This window comes from Lytechinus pictus, chromosome 7, assembly GCF_037042905.1.
Source record: "Lytechinus pictus isolate F3 Inbred chromosome 7, Lp3.0, whole genome shotgun sequence".
Taxonomy (NCBI): Eukaryota; Metazoa; Echinodermata; class Echinoidea; order Temnopleuroida; family Toxopneustidae; genus Lytechinus; species Lytechinus pictus.
Window position 1 is genome coordinate 40,713,528 of NC_087251.1, and position 18,358 is coordinate 40,731,885.

General features: G+C 33.4%; 1 protein-coding gene across 3 annotated transcripts in view; it reads left to right on the plus strand.

Moving 5' to 3' along the window:
- LOC129264416 (sodium- and chloride-dependent GABA transporter 2-like) overlaps nt 1-18,358 on the plus strand; it is a 73,081-nt gene that overhangs the window by 34,362 nt on the left and 20,361 nt on the right. For all 3 annotated transcript variants that reach the window (XM_064102684.1, XM_064102683.1, XM_064102682.1), the window contains 4 exons: nt 7,026-7,160; nt 10,611-10,714; nt 11,226-11,350; nt 16,793-16,905. In XM_064102684.1, coding sequence (XP_063958754.1) covers nt 7,026-7,160; nt 10,611-10,714; nt 11,226-11,350; nt 16,793-16,905 — 477 coding nt within the window. The remainder of the gene's footprint in view (nt 1-7,025; nt 7,161-10,610; nt 10,715-11,225; nt 11,351-16,792; nt 16,906-18,358) is intronic.

Genomic DNA, 18,358 nt, shown 5'->3' on the forward strand with positions numbered 1-18,358 from the left:
TATCTACTTGGTCTATTTATTAGATAATCTGTTATGAACCAAGTCTTCATTTGACCAAGTGCAAAATGATTAGTAGATGAAATAGATCATCCAGGCATTAGAGTATATGGGTGTTAGACCAAGTGTGGTGTAGACCTAATAGTATTTGGGCCAGATTGATAGTAGACCAAATGGGTTGAGCCCAAGTGGTATAAGACTATCTGAGAAGTGGACCAATTGCTTGTATACCAATCTTTGTTACTGCCATTTTTGGGATGGTTTCTTTGTGTGTATTTTGTCACGGTCTCAATCATCCGACTATGGTCATATAGTCCTAAGATCCTTATCTGCTTTTGCTGAGGCCTGCTCTAATTCATTCTGCAAATTTGTTACTTGATCTACTTTACTGTATAGAACTGTTTTTCAATCATTCTCTTGGCACAACTAATACCAGCAGCCCAGCATATGACTTTATTCATCTTTTGTGCAGTTGCACTAGACTCGATCCTCTATTCACAGCCTTTAGGCAATGTTTAAAGGACAAGTCCACCCCACCAAAAAATTGATTTGAATAAAAGAGAAAAAGTCAAACAAGCTTAACACTGACAATTTCATCAAAATCGGATGTAAAATAAGAAAGTTATGACATTTTAAAGTTTCGCTTATTTTTCACTAAACAGTTATATGCACATCCTGGTCTGTATAAGTGAGGGGACTGATGACATCACCCACTCGCTATTTTTTTTGGTATTTTATTATATGAAATATGAAATATTTCAAATTTCTCCCAATTGTCATGAGAACATATGGATTACCATTGTTTTAATATTTTGTGGTTCAACCAAGAGGGTCCTTATTGTCAAATCTGTGAAAATTGAAATATTGTATAATTCAAACAATAAAAAACAAAAGAAATAGTGAGTGACATTATCAACTCTTTCATTTACATATCACTGAGTTGTGCATGTAACTGTTGTGAAAAATAATCAAAATATTATAATATCATAACTTTCTTATTTTACATCCGATTTTGATTTTTTTTGGGGGGGGGTTGGACTTGCCCCTTAATTTGCACAATTGGAATTTTATTATGAGAATTTTCTGTAGTTTTACAATAGATCATCATCACTGAAATGAATGATTGTCCTAACTATTTCTGCCTGAAATTGAATATTTTTTTTTGTTTTGTCTTTTTTTTCTTAAAAAGGGAGTTGTCTTTGACCCCTAAGTTTTGTTTATTAATCTTTAATAGCATAGATCATTGGGTGATTTCAACAGATGAACAGTAACTTTTGAATAGTTCCAATATTTGTTCCACATTTGTTGTGAGAAAGGGATATAGAAATATGAATATTACACCAGGAACCTTGAAGAAATCAGTTATGTCATTACCTGTCTGAAATTTCTTTGGATAATATTCCTTAAAGGTCAAGTCCACCCCAGAAAATTGTTGATTTGAATAAATAGAGAAAAATTAAACTCGCATAGTGCTGAAAATTTCATCAAAATCGGATGTAAAATAAGAAAGTTATGACATTTAAAGTTTCGCTTATTTTTCACAAAACAGTAATATGCACAACTAGGTGATTTAGTCAATGATGTCCATCACTCACTATTTCTTTTGTTTTTTTTATTGTTTGGATTATACAATATTTCATTTTTTTATATAGATTTGACAATAATGACCAACTTGACTGAACCATATAGTATTAAACAATGCCAACTCCACATGTTTAGAGAGGAATTGATCGTTGTATCACTTGACAATGAGGAGAAAATTCGAATATTTCATATTTGATATAATACAAAAGAAATAGTTAGTGGATGACGGCATCAGTCCCCTCATTTGCATATCGACCAGGACATTCATATAACTTTCTGTGAAATTAAGCGAAAGTTTAAAATGCCATAACTTTCTCATTTTACATCCAATTTTGATGAAATGTTCATTGTTATGCTTGTTGGATTTTTCTCTTTTTATTCAAACCAACTTTTTGAGGGGGTGGACTTGTCCTTTAAGTGATTGAATAGTGTACAAATTATTTGAAGAAAAAAAAACCATAATAAATACATGTATTTATCCTTCTGAGGCAAGTCAAAATTATCAAATATTGATATTTCCCACAAAATTTGTGGATTTAGATTAATTTTGAAATTGTCCCACCTCACTGTAATTCATCCGAAATTATGTTAAGATTTGAAAATCACTTTCTTACAAGAGATTAAATTAGTTGTACACACTCAGCTTGGTTCAGGTGTGTAAATTACATAGAACTTACTTATTTTACTTTAAAGCCTGATCTATCTCATCACAATGTTTTCAGTAGATTTTGAACATTGATATAGTATGGGGGTCAAAGAGGAAAGATCCTTTAATATACTTGGTAAAAAATGGATATATGAAAGTCGTGTTTAATCTGGAAAGATTACCTGAAATAGTTTGCTGTAAGAAAGAAATGGATTATATTACATTATTAGTTTGATTGTTACATTTTACAATTAATTTTGAAGTTCATTTCACCTAAGAATTTTGACAGATATATGTTTTTATAGTGATTTTTAAAACTTGATTGTTCACTTTATTTTTTCCCATTGCATGATTTATTTGATATTTTATCCTTATATTACCAGTACATCTATTTTAAGAACAAAACATTTAAAAATTAAACATAACATTTGAAAGATTTATATATGGTATCTTACAGGTAACTAATTGATTAATAATTACTCCCAAATATTAATGAACTAGAACTATCAATAATTCCTTTTAAATAATAAACAAATTTAAGGAAAAAATATGATTTGTTCTTTGACAGAATTTGACTTATATCCATATGCACCTCTGGAAGTACTTAGTTTATTTTGCTATAATCTAGATAAGTAGTGCCAATATCAAATTCAAGTAGGTATATATTTGAACATTGTTAATACCTGATTGTAGATAAGATATTCCTGAATTCATATCATAAATTACATATTTATGGCTGGATTTATAATAAAACACCATGTGTGTGATAAAATCAGCATCATGTGATGATTATACATAACCCCCCCTCTCCTTTTAAAGTTACTTTATGCGTACATGCATCTACATGTACTCTCTTTCTCTGTCTCCTCTACCCACATGTACATGTATGTACATGAATTTAATATATCATATATGTATATCATCATTTTACTGTTTTTAAACATAATTTACAGCTACAGTTGCAATTTAAAAGGTATACTTTTACGTACGGTATTACTGAAAAGATAAAGAATAGCCATCTAGATACATTATAGTGCTGGGCAATATTTTTGTATTGACGTATATATATATACTGGTAAAAGAAATTTCTGAGTATTCTTATGGTGTTATCGGATAGTTTGCTGGTGATAATCAACTAACATTAAAATATCAACTAGCACTAATTGTACTGACATCCAGAGAGCATGCAGCCAATACGGCTTGCTGCATCTCAAGAATGAAATGTTATCACACGAACCATGGTACATCTATCAATAGTTGAACTTTCCATAAACAACATATCAAATGTTATAGTGATGGGTAGATTCTAGAGGGATGTCATTCCTTGCAAGGAATATATGTTACAAACGTGCTTCTTGAAGGTAACTCATGTTGAGTTACAAACGTACATGCTTCTTGAAGGCAACTCATGGGAAAGACTTGGATTAAGGGTTACGTGCAGTGTTCGTAGGTCAGAGAGGTGTAAATTCCATAACCTTATCCATTCATATCAAAGACGATACTGCAATAAATCAAGCCAGCAAAAAAATTGTTTAGGGGGTTATTTTGCACACAGAAGGTGGTGCTGCACCATCCCGAGTTTGCTCAATCTCGAGATTTTAGCCCGATCGGCCCTGTTCGCGATTAATCTCGAGATTCAAGAAACCCCGTCTCCACCATCGCAAGAAGAGCGATTCCTCTCGAGCGAGGCATCGATGCATTATGGTCTGACGCCGTGAATAAATAATCCCGAGTGCGTCTGCACCGACGAATAATAATCCCAAGTTTACTTGCGATTGCAATCTCGAGATTAATCCTACGAACTAGCGCGATAATTGCGTCTCCATTGCAAATAATCTCGAGATTGTTCAGATCGGGATAATTTGCCGGATCAGAAATAGCGCGCTAATTTGAAAACTTGGGATGGTGCAGACGGCCCTAATGAAAAAAATAGTTGTATGTTAATAATCCAATTATAGCAATTATTGTTCATTTTGGTATACCTCATAGCAGCTAGTCTAAAGGGGATGTTACTGGTTCCCAAACTTGTTTTTGGTGAGCTGACTGTTGCCAAGTATATGGTAATGGTTATCGCCTGTACAGTATGTGGAAATGGGGAGGCTTAGCGAATCAGGAACTCAAATTTACTGTGTAAGTTTCTTTCCTTGGGACACATTGCATTGACCTGTTTTAAGGGGGGGTGTCACCCTGACAAAAAGTTTTTTTTATATATACAGCAGAAATGAAATACGTTGAAGGTTTGAAGAAAATTATTAGAATTTTAATTTTTTATTTGTGACGTCATTGGCTATACGAGCAGCTGCCCCATATGTGTCCGACTGACACAAATTGTCAATATCCTGAGAAAGAAAAAATATATATTTTACATGTATGTTCATTGGAGAATTATGCTTCTCATGCTAATTACATAAATGTCACTGCATTAAAAGGAAAACCATTGTCATGAATGTATTTCTCGTCATAGAAAACCATAGAAGAGATGTATGATTTAGTGTTTTCTGTATATACATTCACAAAAGGGTCTATATATTACACTTATGCTAATAAGCTCATTATGCTAATTATGCCAATAACAATGGATGCTTTAATTTATACTTAAAAATAAAAAACTATGATAATGATTGAATTCCTCGTCACTGGAACCCTTAGAAAAATTGTATCATTTATATTTTCAATCTTTCTGGTTTAAGATTTGATAGCATACTACATTAAAGAAAAATTATACTAATTCAAATAATTGCCCAAGATTGGCAAGGTGGCAACCAAGCTAAATTTACTTCAAAACCCATCTAGAACACAAATCAACCAAAACACCTTGCGCTCAACAACTTTTCTAGGTCATGTTCATGGGCTATGGGGCTGTCTACTGACTATATCGGTTAAACTGGCAATTAAAGCTTTGGATCAAAAGAACCAGCCAGACAGAAAGGAATATTATCGTATAAAACATGAATGAGATTAAGGGTGCAGTTTTATTTTGCTTCTGATAAATGGAATGAAAAAACTCTGTCAGTAACGGTTTCTCTAATGTTGATGTCTATCTAAAGAATAACTTTATCAGGGTTCATGATTCCTTTGATGGTTCAACAACATCTCTTGAGAGTATGATAACTTAGTAATTGTTCCTCTAATGATATAGATGGGATTGGTTTACGGCACACCATATCTGAAAGTATTTCTCAAAGGGTATCTGAGATTCTGATAACTTTGTCAGGAATGGTTCCTTTGATAGCATGCTATATTTGAGTGTGTGATTATTCAACCAGGAAGGGTTCCTCTGATGGTTCAACCACAATTCTGAGGGTTTGATGATGGTTCACCTGCATCTCTTACATGTAGAACTCAATCAGGAAGAGTTCCTATAATGGTACACCATTCCTGAGAGTGTTAGAAAATTGGCATTAATGCTTCCTGGAAGGTTTCAGCTACATACCTTTAAGAATAAAATAGGAATGATTTCTTTAGTCATACACCTGCATCTTTAAGAGCATGATAACCCATCTGGGAATGACGTCTCTGATATTTTCATGTGATTACAGTAAATAATTGTTATACTGCAAATCAGAGGTTATAAACTCAGAAAAATAATTATTCCTCATACACTTGCTCAGTTGCTAATGGGTTAACTTTGATAATGGAGTCCTGACCTGAGCATAGATCTAAGATTGTGATAAACACCAAACAGAAAATTACACAACTAGGCATATTCTTGCACATTTATCAGAGTATCTTATGGTTTTAAATACAAATCAGATAGCTGCAAGTCAATCTGTTGTCTCTTTGTATTTATCTTTTTAGACCTTTGGCAAATATTAGAATTGAATAGGCATTGAGTCTATTGGCCAGGTCTGTATTGGCTATACAAGGTATTTCACAAATGGGCCCAAGTAAAAAAAAAAAAAACTGTTCTTAATACCAATATCCATATGCTTTAACTTGCAAATTGTATGATGATTATCATTTGACTGTATGGATGCAAATGATTCCACTTGTTTGTCTGTACTCATGTAGAATTCATTTGAAAAGTCATGTATTTTTAATCCTTACTTATAAACTATTGAAATATATTTTGCAGAACATTATTCTTCCAGTGTTATCAATTGCCATGCAGATATACATTTTTTTTTGCATTTGTTATTGCTATGCAACAGCTTCATGGGGGGGGGGGGGAACTTGAAGAAATATACCACCCTTTCACACGGTACCAAAATCGTTATTTGAATGATTCCAGTGAAAAATAATTCTAATGATGATTTTTAGCACGTGTGAAACAATCTCGAATCACGAACGCTAATCACAATCACAAATTCAAATTCCACTCCAGAGGTGAATTCCAGATAAGTTTCACTCAAATTACGGTACAAATGTTTCGTCTGAAAAAGGTTGACCTTCAAAACATCTTTTGGGGGCGGAGCTTACGTGACCTTTCAAGCACTTCCGTATTATTGTCATGTACTCATTGTAGTTTGTATTGGTGTTGCAGTGCTTTGATTGACAAGGATGCAATACCGCCTTCGTTCAGGAATTTAAATTCAAATTTTCAAGTGAACGTGTGAATGGTACGATGATTCTAAAGATGAATTGCAATCGTCAGATTCTCGTGTGAAAAGGCCAATAGTCTGATGTAAAACATTTGACTGAACTTGAGCTTTTACGACCAAACATATTTTTTATATTTCTCTGACATAGGAATAAATTTGCAAAATATCTTTGCTTAACTTCATAGATTACTGAATATGCTAGTATAATCAAATGCGATATGAACATAATAAATAATCAATGTTTAACTTTCTTTCAGGTTGTGTACTTCACAGCTACCTTCCCATATGTTCTTCTCACCATTCTACTGATACGAGCCGTCACATTAGAGGATGCCATTGATGGTATTTACTTCTACTTAAAGCCAGATATTAAGAGGCTTGGAGATAGTCAGGTACCAATTTCTTACATTTCCAAAAGTTAATGTTTAGCAGAAAAATCAGTTGTGAATATCTTGGAATTAACAAAAGAATATATTTTATATGTTTATGATACCTGAAAGGTCTTTGATAGATATACATTTATCTTGAAAATGAGTTCATGTGCTTAAAAGTATACATTTACTATGATCTCAAGCAGGTATATACCATGAAATATGTTTATTCTTATAAATTATTATAGTCTAGATTTAAGACAGTTGAACTGGATGAGTACTTCTCTCCTTTCACAGATTGTTGTGTAATAATCTTCCAATATACCAACATAAATATTTTAAAATGATTTAGTGAATGTTGCGTTTTGTTTCCTGAACTGTATATGCAGCACTTTTTATTTCACAAGGAAGTTCACCTGGTGATAGATATTTATCAGGAAGTTCATTTTTAGAACATAGCATGATCCAATGGCTCACTAATCTATTTCCTTTCACTGCTAAACAGTTGATATCATTTTTCTCTAATTCTTGAATTTTTAAAATATTTTTTTTCCTAATTATAATCAAATTATTATTGTTTATTTATTTATTTTTGGAGGGAGGGGGAGGGCCGGGGCAGAGGTTTAGATTGTTTTTGTAATTTAAAGGACAAGTCCACCTGAACTAAAAGTTGATTTGAATAAAAAGAGAAAAAGCAACAAGCATAACACTGAAAATTCATTAAAATTGAATATGAAATAGGGAATTTTAAATTTTCGCTTTCATTATATGTATGAAATACAAAATATTTTTATTTTCTCCCCATTGTCATGTGAAACAAAGTTTAATTCCTCCCTGAACATGTGGGATTACTTGTTTTAACATTTTGTGCTTCAGTCAAATTGGTCATTGTTGTCAAATCTTTCACATTGAAATATAGTATAATTCAAACAATAAAAAATATATGAATAGTGAGCGAGGGGCATCATTGACTTTCTCATAATTTGCATATCACAGAGCTGTACATATCACTGTTTTGTGAAAAATAACTTTCTGAGTGTACATCAATTTTTTTTCATGATGAAATGTTCAACGTTATGCTTGTTTGAGTTTTCTTTATTGATTCATATCAACATTTTTCTGGGGTGGAATTTGATAAAGATAATGTAAAAAGAAATTAACTCTGAACCGCAAATCTCTCATCGGATTTATGCAAGATATTTTATTCTCACATATTATTGTACAGTGAGTCACAATCTATACTACTGCTAATGAATAGTATTCCCCCTAAAACAGAATTCCTTTGCGCATATTGAATCTTATGTGACCCTTTACATGGGAAGAGTCCTACATATAGATCTTGAATTGTTCTCTTTAATTCATTCTCTTTAATTCATATTATGAGAGTAGAGTGTCATAAATCTTCAGGCTGAAAAGAATGTGGACGATGCTGAGAAAAACACGAGTGGAATCTTAATTTAAACTTTGATCTTGCAGTTGGCAATGATGGTTCAGCTACTTTCAGTATCTCAAGAAATTTTTGTTTTCAAACTCAAATCAAATCAATTGAACTTCATTAATAAATGGTTGTTTTAATTTAAATCTCAAATCAAAGTAAATCAAATCATTAATATTGAGTAAAGAATTGATTTTTTGACTTAATATGTTGATCAAATATATCATCCTATCATATTGTATATGCTTTGCAATTATGCATACAAAATTTGTAAAAACACTTCACTGAACACCTTTAACACTGATTCTTACAGCTAATACAGCCTATGCAGCTTTGTACTATTAAACCCCTCAAAAAAGTTTGGAAATCTGAGTTTGGCCATTAATTTCTCCCGGGGGGGGGGGGGGGCACTCAAATATATTGCTGTACACACGCGTGACCAAAAAAACACGGTTAAAGGGGTGTTTTTTAAGTTTTGGACGATGTCCGTGCGCGGAATCGTTCAGGGTATCAAAATCACCAATTTACAAAAAAAGGTGGTTTTGAAAGACTGGTCAATGGTAAATCGCGGGGTGAAACGTATTTAGGGTATGTTTTTCCCTCAAAGCTTTTTTTTAGACTAGCCAAACATGTTTAGGGTATGCTTTTTCCCCGAGGTCAACTTGTTAGGGGCCAAAATGCGTAAATAACGCCCGCTAAAAACTTGTTTAGGGGGTGTTTGGAAATTACGTGGTCACGCGTGTGTACAGCAATATATTTGACTGCCCCCCCCCCCCGGAATTTTTCCCAACTCCCAATTTTACACAATGCATATTTGATATCATTCAAAAGATCATTTAATTCTCTTTAAAATGATACCATGCTTGTTATGATCATGCCATCATGAAAAGAGCAGGATTCAAAAGAGTTGAATGAGGTCTGAATTGAAAAGCTGCAAAACGAGCAGAAATAGTCATGAAGGATCAATACAGAACGTGATTCTTTTGTCTGTGTAAATAGAGATGAAAATCCATTCAAATCAAGCCCCTGCTTCTTCATTTTTGATGTTTTGTTATGTAGTGATGGTTCTGTGAGATAACATGGTTTGAGTCTGGTTTGAAATGTTTGTTTGTTATGTGTTTGCTTGTGCAGAGGTGTGTTTGATTCCATGTTAATGTTGATGTTAAGGTGCATGAAAACAATTTAAAGAAACCGCTCAGAAACTCATCACCACGGAAAAAAGAACAGTGACTTTCAATATTGTGTCATTTTGCAACTTTTGGATTTTGACCTTGCCCCACATTTCAAGGCACTGCACCTCCATGTGAACCATAATCATATCATGTAGGGTTTCATTTTAAAGAGAATTAAATGATCTATTCATTGATATTAATTGCACATTGATATTTACTACAACCAAGGAGGGATTATCGATCAAAGTCAGATTTCCAAACTTTTTGTTAGGAGTTTATATTTCACCTTAGTTTTTACCTGTATTTACAATGTACAGTATATCACTCATTCTGTTTTATGGTAGTTTTGCTTAGAGACTTCCAGAGACTCAACTCTTATACTAGGTGTTAGTCAATTAAAGCTTCACCACTTTGATGTTTATTGTGATTGATGTATATTTATGATATACCATAATCAAATAGTTAGTTTTGGTTTCTGGTTTATTATTAATGTTGTGCCATATTAGATGTAAATGCAGACACTTTATGAATGTCATGTATTATCATTTCGTGAATGATTTCATAAATGGTAGGATCGAAAGTAATATTTTAAAAAAGAATGTGATAAAATCACACTGCCCCCAACGAGGGTTTAAGGCTAATGAGAGATTATATGAGATTGTTACATTGCCTCAACAAGGCAGGGTACTGGGATCAAAACCTGGTCAGGGTAGTGTAATTTTTTCACATTTTTTTTCTTTCAGATTTAAACCCAGATTCATTTTGATTATTGATCCATCTGTGAATAATTAGTTTCAATAAAATATTAATGCCTCATTTCCTTGTCTTTGTTTTGTTTTGTTTCTTTGATCTTATTTCATTTAGGTTTGGATGGATGCTGCAACACAGATCTTCTTCTCCTATTCTATTGGTCTTGGCACCATGGCTGCTCTTGGCAGTTATAATAAATTTAATGTCAATTTCGTCAGGTAAATCAGTCAAAAAATCATTATTGGCTCAGTGGATAGGTTAGGATAGGAAATTAACATAAGGAACTTGTTTGTGTTATGTTTTCTCCATTTTTTTTTTCTTTATTTAATTATTTTTTATTGGGCCCTTTTTCCTCTCCAAAGCCTCTTTAAGTTACATTTAGGGCTTTATGTATCAATTGGGATGTAATACCTCTATAATTATTTTGGGAAGTTCACACACTCGACTCACATGGGTGAAGGAATGTTCTGCTGAAATTTCTTTTTAATTCTTTTGGTGTTCCCTGGTAATTCTTTGATAGTTACCCACAAATTGTTTAATTTTACCGGAAAAAATGTGAATTTGTCTTCCTAATCAAAGAATCTGATATATCCAATTATGGTTCTTGTTTTATTTGAGATAAATGTAAGAATCATGAGCAGAAGGACCAATCACAAGGGTTTGTGAACTTCCATCTCATTACCATTTGACACAATCTGATGTTTTACTCCCAATCGTCTTTGAATATAGGGATGCAGTCATTTTCGCCTGTACAAACAGTGGCACAAGTCTGTACTCTGGTTTTGTGATTTTCTCCGTTTTGGGCTTCATGGCTGGCAGGCAGGGGGTTGAAGTTGAGGACGTTGCAACGTCAGGTAATTCTTAAAGCAGAACCAAGCTAAAAAAAAACACACAAAAAACAGTGAGTATCTCTCAGTCATCGCAGACCTGGACACCCTGGACGAGAAGCAGAGAGAGAGATCTCACTGTCAGGTATTTGTGTAGAGCCACCAAGCTACTTCTTCTGCTCGGTTTTCTGCTTATTAGCTAATGGGCGTGAACTTCTTGCATTTTTCTTGGCATTTTTTTCATTAAGGTATATACATTACTTATTCATACATGAAACACATTTATACATGTATATGAATTAACACGATTCTAATCACTTACCAGGCCAAAATATTTAATTGAGAAAAAGTTGTGTTTATACACTACCCAATTACACAACTTTTATTCTAGTGGGTTTTCACAAAAAAAGGACTTCTGCCAATTAAAATATCTTGGTTGAAAGCCGATAACATCAGTTTACAAGAGTAGTTATTATATTACAATCAGATGTGACATTAATAAGACATGGAAGATAAACAAATTTCTTTGATTATGGAATCATTTTAAAGCATAAATCAACTATGCATCATCATGATAACAATATCTATTTTTTTTACATTTACCATCATCCTTATCAAAGATGAAAATATTAAATATATAATTAGTTATTATTATTGTTTCAAAGTAAAATCAATAATTTTTGTTTCATTTTCAAAATATGGCTTATCCTTTTAAAGAGATGTACTTTTAAGCAATGATTTTGTTTACTCTGTTACATTATTTGATTCTTTAACTGGAATACCAATCCTAAAACTAAACCATCAAGATTTATTTTATTCTACATGAAACTTTCAAAGTATCAGTTGAAATCGGTTTCCTATCTTATATTAAAGCATTATCCATAGCAGAAAAGGATTTTAGCCACACAATTATCACCCTTTTCTATTTCATATTATTTATAATAGGCATTTAAAGAACACGAATGAATTCAATTTTCAGCAATTTTTCTTACATTATAATTCATTTCATAGGCAGCCATTACATAACTCAGTATCTCATGTACACATCAGTATATGCACGTCTCATATTCATACAATTACCATGGTAACATTTCCTTCTTGTTTTTGCAAAGTTTTGGATCCCCTTTTTGGGGGTTGTTGATCAGTACATATTTTGCTGACGAGATTATTCTGGTTTAAACCTTACAAACCTCTGTTTGTAAGCCTTGCATTTTGGTGGCTGAAGTGAATTTTGACTGCACTTTTTACAGTGCTTTGTTAGACGATTGAGAACTTTTGGTTGACAATTTTCACCGGGGAAGGAATTTTGGTACAATGAATGGGTTCCTATGGAACTCAAACTTAGGCAGAGATTTTTGGGATTTTGAATATATTACAGTTGAGAAATTGAACTTTTGGTCATTGGATGGGGCTTATCCATTCAGTTTTTAATTAGCTAGGCATGAGTTTTGATTCCTGCCATGCCATGGATTTTCACTTTTGTCTGTAACGAATCTTAATACCCATTTTTTTTATTTTGTTCATACTTTTTGAGAAGCAATTTATTTCTCTTTTGGAAGAAATGTATACCCATTCTGAAATGTTTTTTTTTTTATTGTGGGGGCGTCGTGGTCTAGTGGTTATGACTCAAGTCTTTCAATCTAAAGGGACGTGGGTTCGGTTCCCAGCCATGGTGTGTTTTCCTTCAGCAAGAAATTTACCCACATTGTGCTGCACTCAACCCAGGTGAGGTGAATGGATACCTGGAAGGAAGAAATTCCTTGAATGCCAGAGCGCCTATATGGGCAGGGCAGATAAAGCTGGGGGTAATGACAGCAGCACCTTTTTCATCCTCAGGCCAAAAGGGCTTGATAAATCCAACTTGCTATTATTATTATTATTATTATGATAAATCAAATCATGAACAAACATACAAGCACACCTAATATACATGAAACACACATTTTTCAAATCTATACGTCATGGGAATGTGCAAGTATTTTCACAATTGAATTGATATTTTAGAATTTTGCTTTTTATTATTTTATTTTTATCGATAGAATGATAAATTTAGATATTTCATATGAAGGCATACTCAACTGAAGGTAGTTGAAGACTGCCATTGATAATGAGTATTAGATATATTACTTTTTTTATAGACAAACTTTTAAAAATCAGTTAAACCAATTATAGATTGGAAAGTTGTATTTTGTGATTGCTGTGTTTTCTTGCATTGTTAGCTGTTAAAAAAGGTTACTTTTAGTTTGGATAGATGAAGCCTGTATGTATGATGACTGAATTTTTAAATGAAGCTGACAGTTAATAAAAAAAGAAGATATTCTACAAATATTCATCTTGTCAAAGATGGTAGAAACATTCAAAATAAAAAAGAAAACCAGTTGTGTATTTATCGTAATCATCAATATTATTTTTTTTACAAAAAAAATGGAAGCTATGGTATTTGACAGTGAAGTGGACAAAGGTCTACCTTTAACCCATCAAAACCCAGAAGCAGTAAATTATGCATTAAGTAAAAAAAATACTTTTGCACACCCCCCCCTTTGGTTCCAAGGCTAACCATTCCAAGTTTTCGGTATAATCTATCACATTTACACATATATCAACTTACATTTCTCCCTATATGCAGGCTAGACTAGAATTCTGGTGGATTGCTAACTAATCTTATAAAACTCGTGAGAGCTTATATATCTTGAAATAAAATTGAGTCATCAGAGGATACAGAATTGTCCTTAAATTAAAATTTTATGTGCTTGGATCTATTGATTTTTGAAAAATTTGAAGGATATTGAAAAGAAATTTTGAGGACCAATTGCTATATTTTCTTTCTGTCATCACATTACTTCTTTACCAGCAATTTACATTTAAATATGATATATTATTGCTGTGATTGTGCTTCATGCATCATCTTAGCTTCGTCAGAAACTTATTCAATTTTTTCTTCAAACTCACCCATTTCGATAAAGAGACTGCTTTTCATCTTGATAAAAATTAATATCTTAAGGGGGAACTGAATTTGGACGGCTTCCATTCCAAAACTGTTATAGGTCTATGTTGCATGCCCTCCGTGGCATATTTTTTATGCATTCATTCATTTTGTGTGTATCATATAGTTTAAAGTCTCTATCGCGGCTCTCTGCCCGCCATTCTTTGGTAAGTATGTGGTGAGTACGTAGCCACACTTAATGGAAGCTGATTCAACCTCATCAAATTGACTGACAAAATCTCGAAAGACCCAGACAACTTCAGTATATCAATTAAGAATGTACAATATGTTTTATTCAGTGTTTGGTTAAAACTTTGTTTGTACCGATCTACATACTCATTACTAATGAGAAGCTGAAAATACTGTTTCATTCTACAATACAACATTTTCTGAATTTTTTTCATGTGTAGCTACATCAACTTGCATTTATGGAAGTTTGTATTTTTGTTATTTTTCATCAATGGGAATTCACTTGATTCATTGAATATTATATCCTTAACCATGTATCAAGACTTATCAGATGTTTAGATTTATTTATTTTTTATATTTTGAGAGTTGATGTTTTTGAAACAATATTGCGAATAGGTTGAATTTACCTTTTGTATATATTGCAATTTCAAAATCAGTTTTTAGCCCTTCAACAATGAACAGATATATTTCTACTTTGAATACTGTTATTTGATCCATCTCATTCATTCTGTATAAATGGCGGTATCAATGTTCATCTTTCATGAAGTAGTGTCCTAATTTACTGTTACGCTAATATTGAATTACTCTGAAAATTTGTAAAGTTTACGTGCTGAGTGACAAGTTTTTACTTACTATTCTACTATATTTATATTTACCAAAAAGAAAATGCTTTCAAGTGTGACCCCCCCCCCCCCCTCCTATTTGCTGTAAGACTCTCTGTGACCCCCGAGGGCTAAGATTTTTCTTTTGATCCCAATTTGGATAGACCGTAATCAAACTTTGTGCACTTTGTGTAAACCTTTTCACCATTTTTTTTCTGTTCTAGCTCTGTATCAAGAAGCATGTATGTGTGAATCATTCAGCTTTATATTTAGTTGATCAACATGCTTTTGGTCTTAGGGGCATTTAAAATTTTCAATTTTTTTCTGGAATGGGTTACGGTACAAATAGTGATCAAATTCTAGACTAGACTTGAATATCTCAGGGATGTGTCGCCATGGAACATTTCGAGCGAATAAAGTTTTGAAAGATGGTTCATGTGAGTGAATGGGATATAGGGTTGGGATCAAATTTTATTCAAGATTTTCTGAAACTGGTTATGGTACAAGTAATATCAAACTTCTCTCTAGTGATCTTGCAATGCGGACCCCGCTTTTGGAGAAAAAAAAGTTTTGACATATGTATTCTCAATCAAGTAAATAGACAAAATAGAGGGTACCTGTTTTGGAATGACCAGTGATTGAAAACGTCCTTGATTTAGATTCATTAACATTTTCCTTCTACATGTATGATAGAAACTACTATTACATTGTTAAAATACGGAGGTTTTTTTTCCAAGAGTTTATAAATTCCTTAATGTGAAGGGTGTTCATGATTCTACTGTAACTATTGATACTATCGTAGCCTTCATTCACTTAGATCATTTCTATTTATTCCCAGAACTATGAAAGGGTCTGGTAAGCTTATATTCTCTTTGGGTATGAATTTTTAGGACCCTAATTGAGAATTTGTCAGTTAGAAAATGTGTGGGAGAGATGAAATCGATTCAGTATTATTTTGATGCATTCCAAAATGATATGAAGCTGGGCCTTGTTTAAAGAGAAATACAAATGAGAAATGAGAAAGATATAAGGCAACAATTATGATTAGGGTTCTAATTTGTTGTTTTGTTTTGCTTCATTAGTTGCAATCCTGCATGAACCTCTCAGAGTCATTGTAAAAATGGCAGAGATAAACATGGCAATTATCCATTACCCCCCCCCATCCTTTCTGTCTCATTCATCCCCCCCCCCCTCCCCCACCCTTATCACTCAACCCTAATCATAATTTAACACTGGATGAATATAACTCGCATTGCTCATTTGTTCACACCTCTGGATCCTTCCTACATATTAACTTCCCTTACTTCACTTAATCTTCTAATTCTCTTCTTAACCCCATTAGAAGGATACAAATAATATTCTTGGGATACTGTTTGCATGAGCTCTTTCTTCATAAAAAGGGGATATAGACCTAGCTATATATGGACACTTAAATATCCAGGGTAACTTTTGCTTAACACCAATTCCCGAGATAGCATTTGTTTTAATATAATTTGCCACATTTATTTCTGCCATTTATACTTCCTTATACAAGGTATTTCCTTTGAAGCGTGTGTTCATCTTCATCCACAATAGGAAATAATATTACTTGATTAAAAATGTAGTCTATTGATTTTTGTCATGATGCCACCACAACGGAGATACTGACGGTATATATGCTTTTCTTTCTTTGTTCTCCCCTGGGTTTACCATTAGGTCCTGGTCTGGTGTTTATAGCCTATCCTGAGGGGATATCTCAGATGCCAATCGCTCCACTTTGGGCCATTCTCTTCTTCTTCATGCTCATTATCCTTGGTATTGACAGTCAGGTGAGTGTTTGATGGTAAATTGATCAGCACTTGGTCTTCACCAACTTTGTACGTCTACTCTCTGGCCGTTTGGTCTTATCACACATGGTCTAACCCTATAGTTCATCTACAACTTGTTCATCTACTAACCATTTAGTCTTATTGCCTCTTAGTCCATTAACCATTTGGTCCAAGTTCCAATAAAGGCTTTCATGGTCTGAAGTCATAGTCTGCAGTGAACTGTATCCTAACAAAATTTTTATTTGGCAAAGTGCATGTCAGACCATCTGCCTCTATCAATATTATACTAAGTTATAGTTGGACCAAGTGGCGATTGGACCAAATTGATTTTAGACTGAGTGGTTTTAGCCATTATAGTGTTGTACGTACTTATATATTTGACCTAGGTTGACTGCAGCACATGTCTGAGAGGGAAAAAAATAATTGTGAGGAGTGAGTTCCAAAATCAAGATCCTTAAAATTCGAAATCACAATTCTTTTTTCTCTTTCCCCCATAATAATTCCATTGATGTATGTTGATTTCATTATACCTTCCATTTGGTCTCATCCTACATGGTCTAATCCTAGTTCATCTACAACCAATATTTTCACTGATTTGGTTTACGGTACACCATGTGGAGTGTTATAGAAACAGTGGATAGAAGAAGAGAAGAATTGGATAGGCGAGAAAGTGGAGATTTGAGAGTAGAGTATTCTTTCTTGAAAGTAGTCCTGAAAAGGACTGTAAACCAGGAAAGATTGATGAGTTGAGAACAGCTTGAGTAGTAGAGCTGATGAGGAGATGCTGGCTTGAGTCGGCGAGTAGAGATGATGAGTAGTAGAGAGACTCAATGTTTCGGACAGGTTGACTGTCCGTCTTCAGGAGTGAGTGTTTTGCTAACCATTTGGTCTAATCGTCATTTAGCCCATCCATCATTTGGTCTAATTTACCGTTGAGATAAACCCATTTCATCTTATATCCACTTGATCCAACACACTCTCTACGGTATGATGGAACAGTGTTACGAATCAAATTTTCATTGGACAAAGTAAAAAAATAAGTAAACAAAGTGGAAATTAGAAGAAAAAAAAGAAAATACAAGATGATAGGACGCTGCTGAAAACCACACATTTATTCAGCTACCGTATAAAGCTTTCGGCTTTTATCCCTCTTCATGGGACCTGGATCTTCCCCCGGTGTATATATTATGTGTCATGTGTTAATTATAGAGTGTCTTGTGTGTGATATATTCTCCCAGGGGGGCACTTACATTGACGAGTGGATACCATGCGCGACCAAAAAAACACGTAAAAAGGATGTCTTTTTCAAGGTAGGGCTCGTTACGTATGTAACGTAATAAGGGTGTCAAAAAGACTAAAATACTGATAAAGGGGTATCTATTTCGCTAGGAGAGCTACGTTATTAAAGTCAAATTTGCGAGGGTATAAAAAAGACTAAAATGTTTTTATAAAG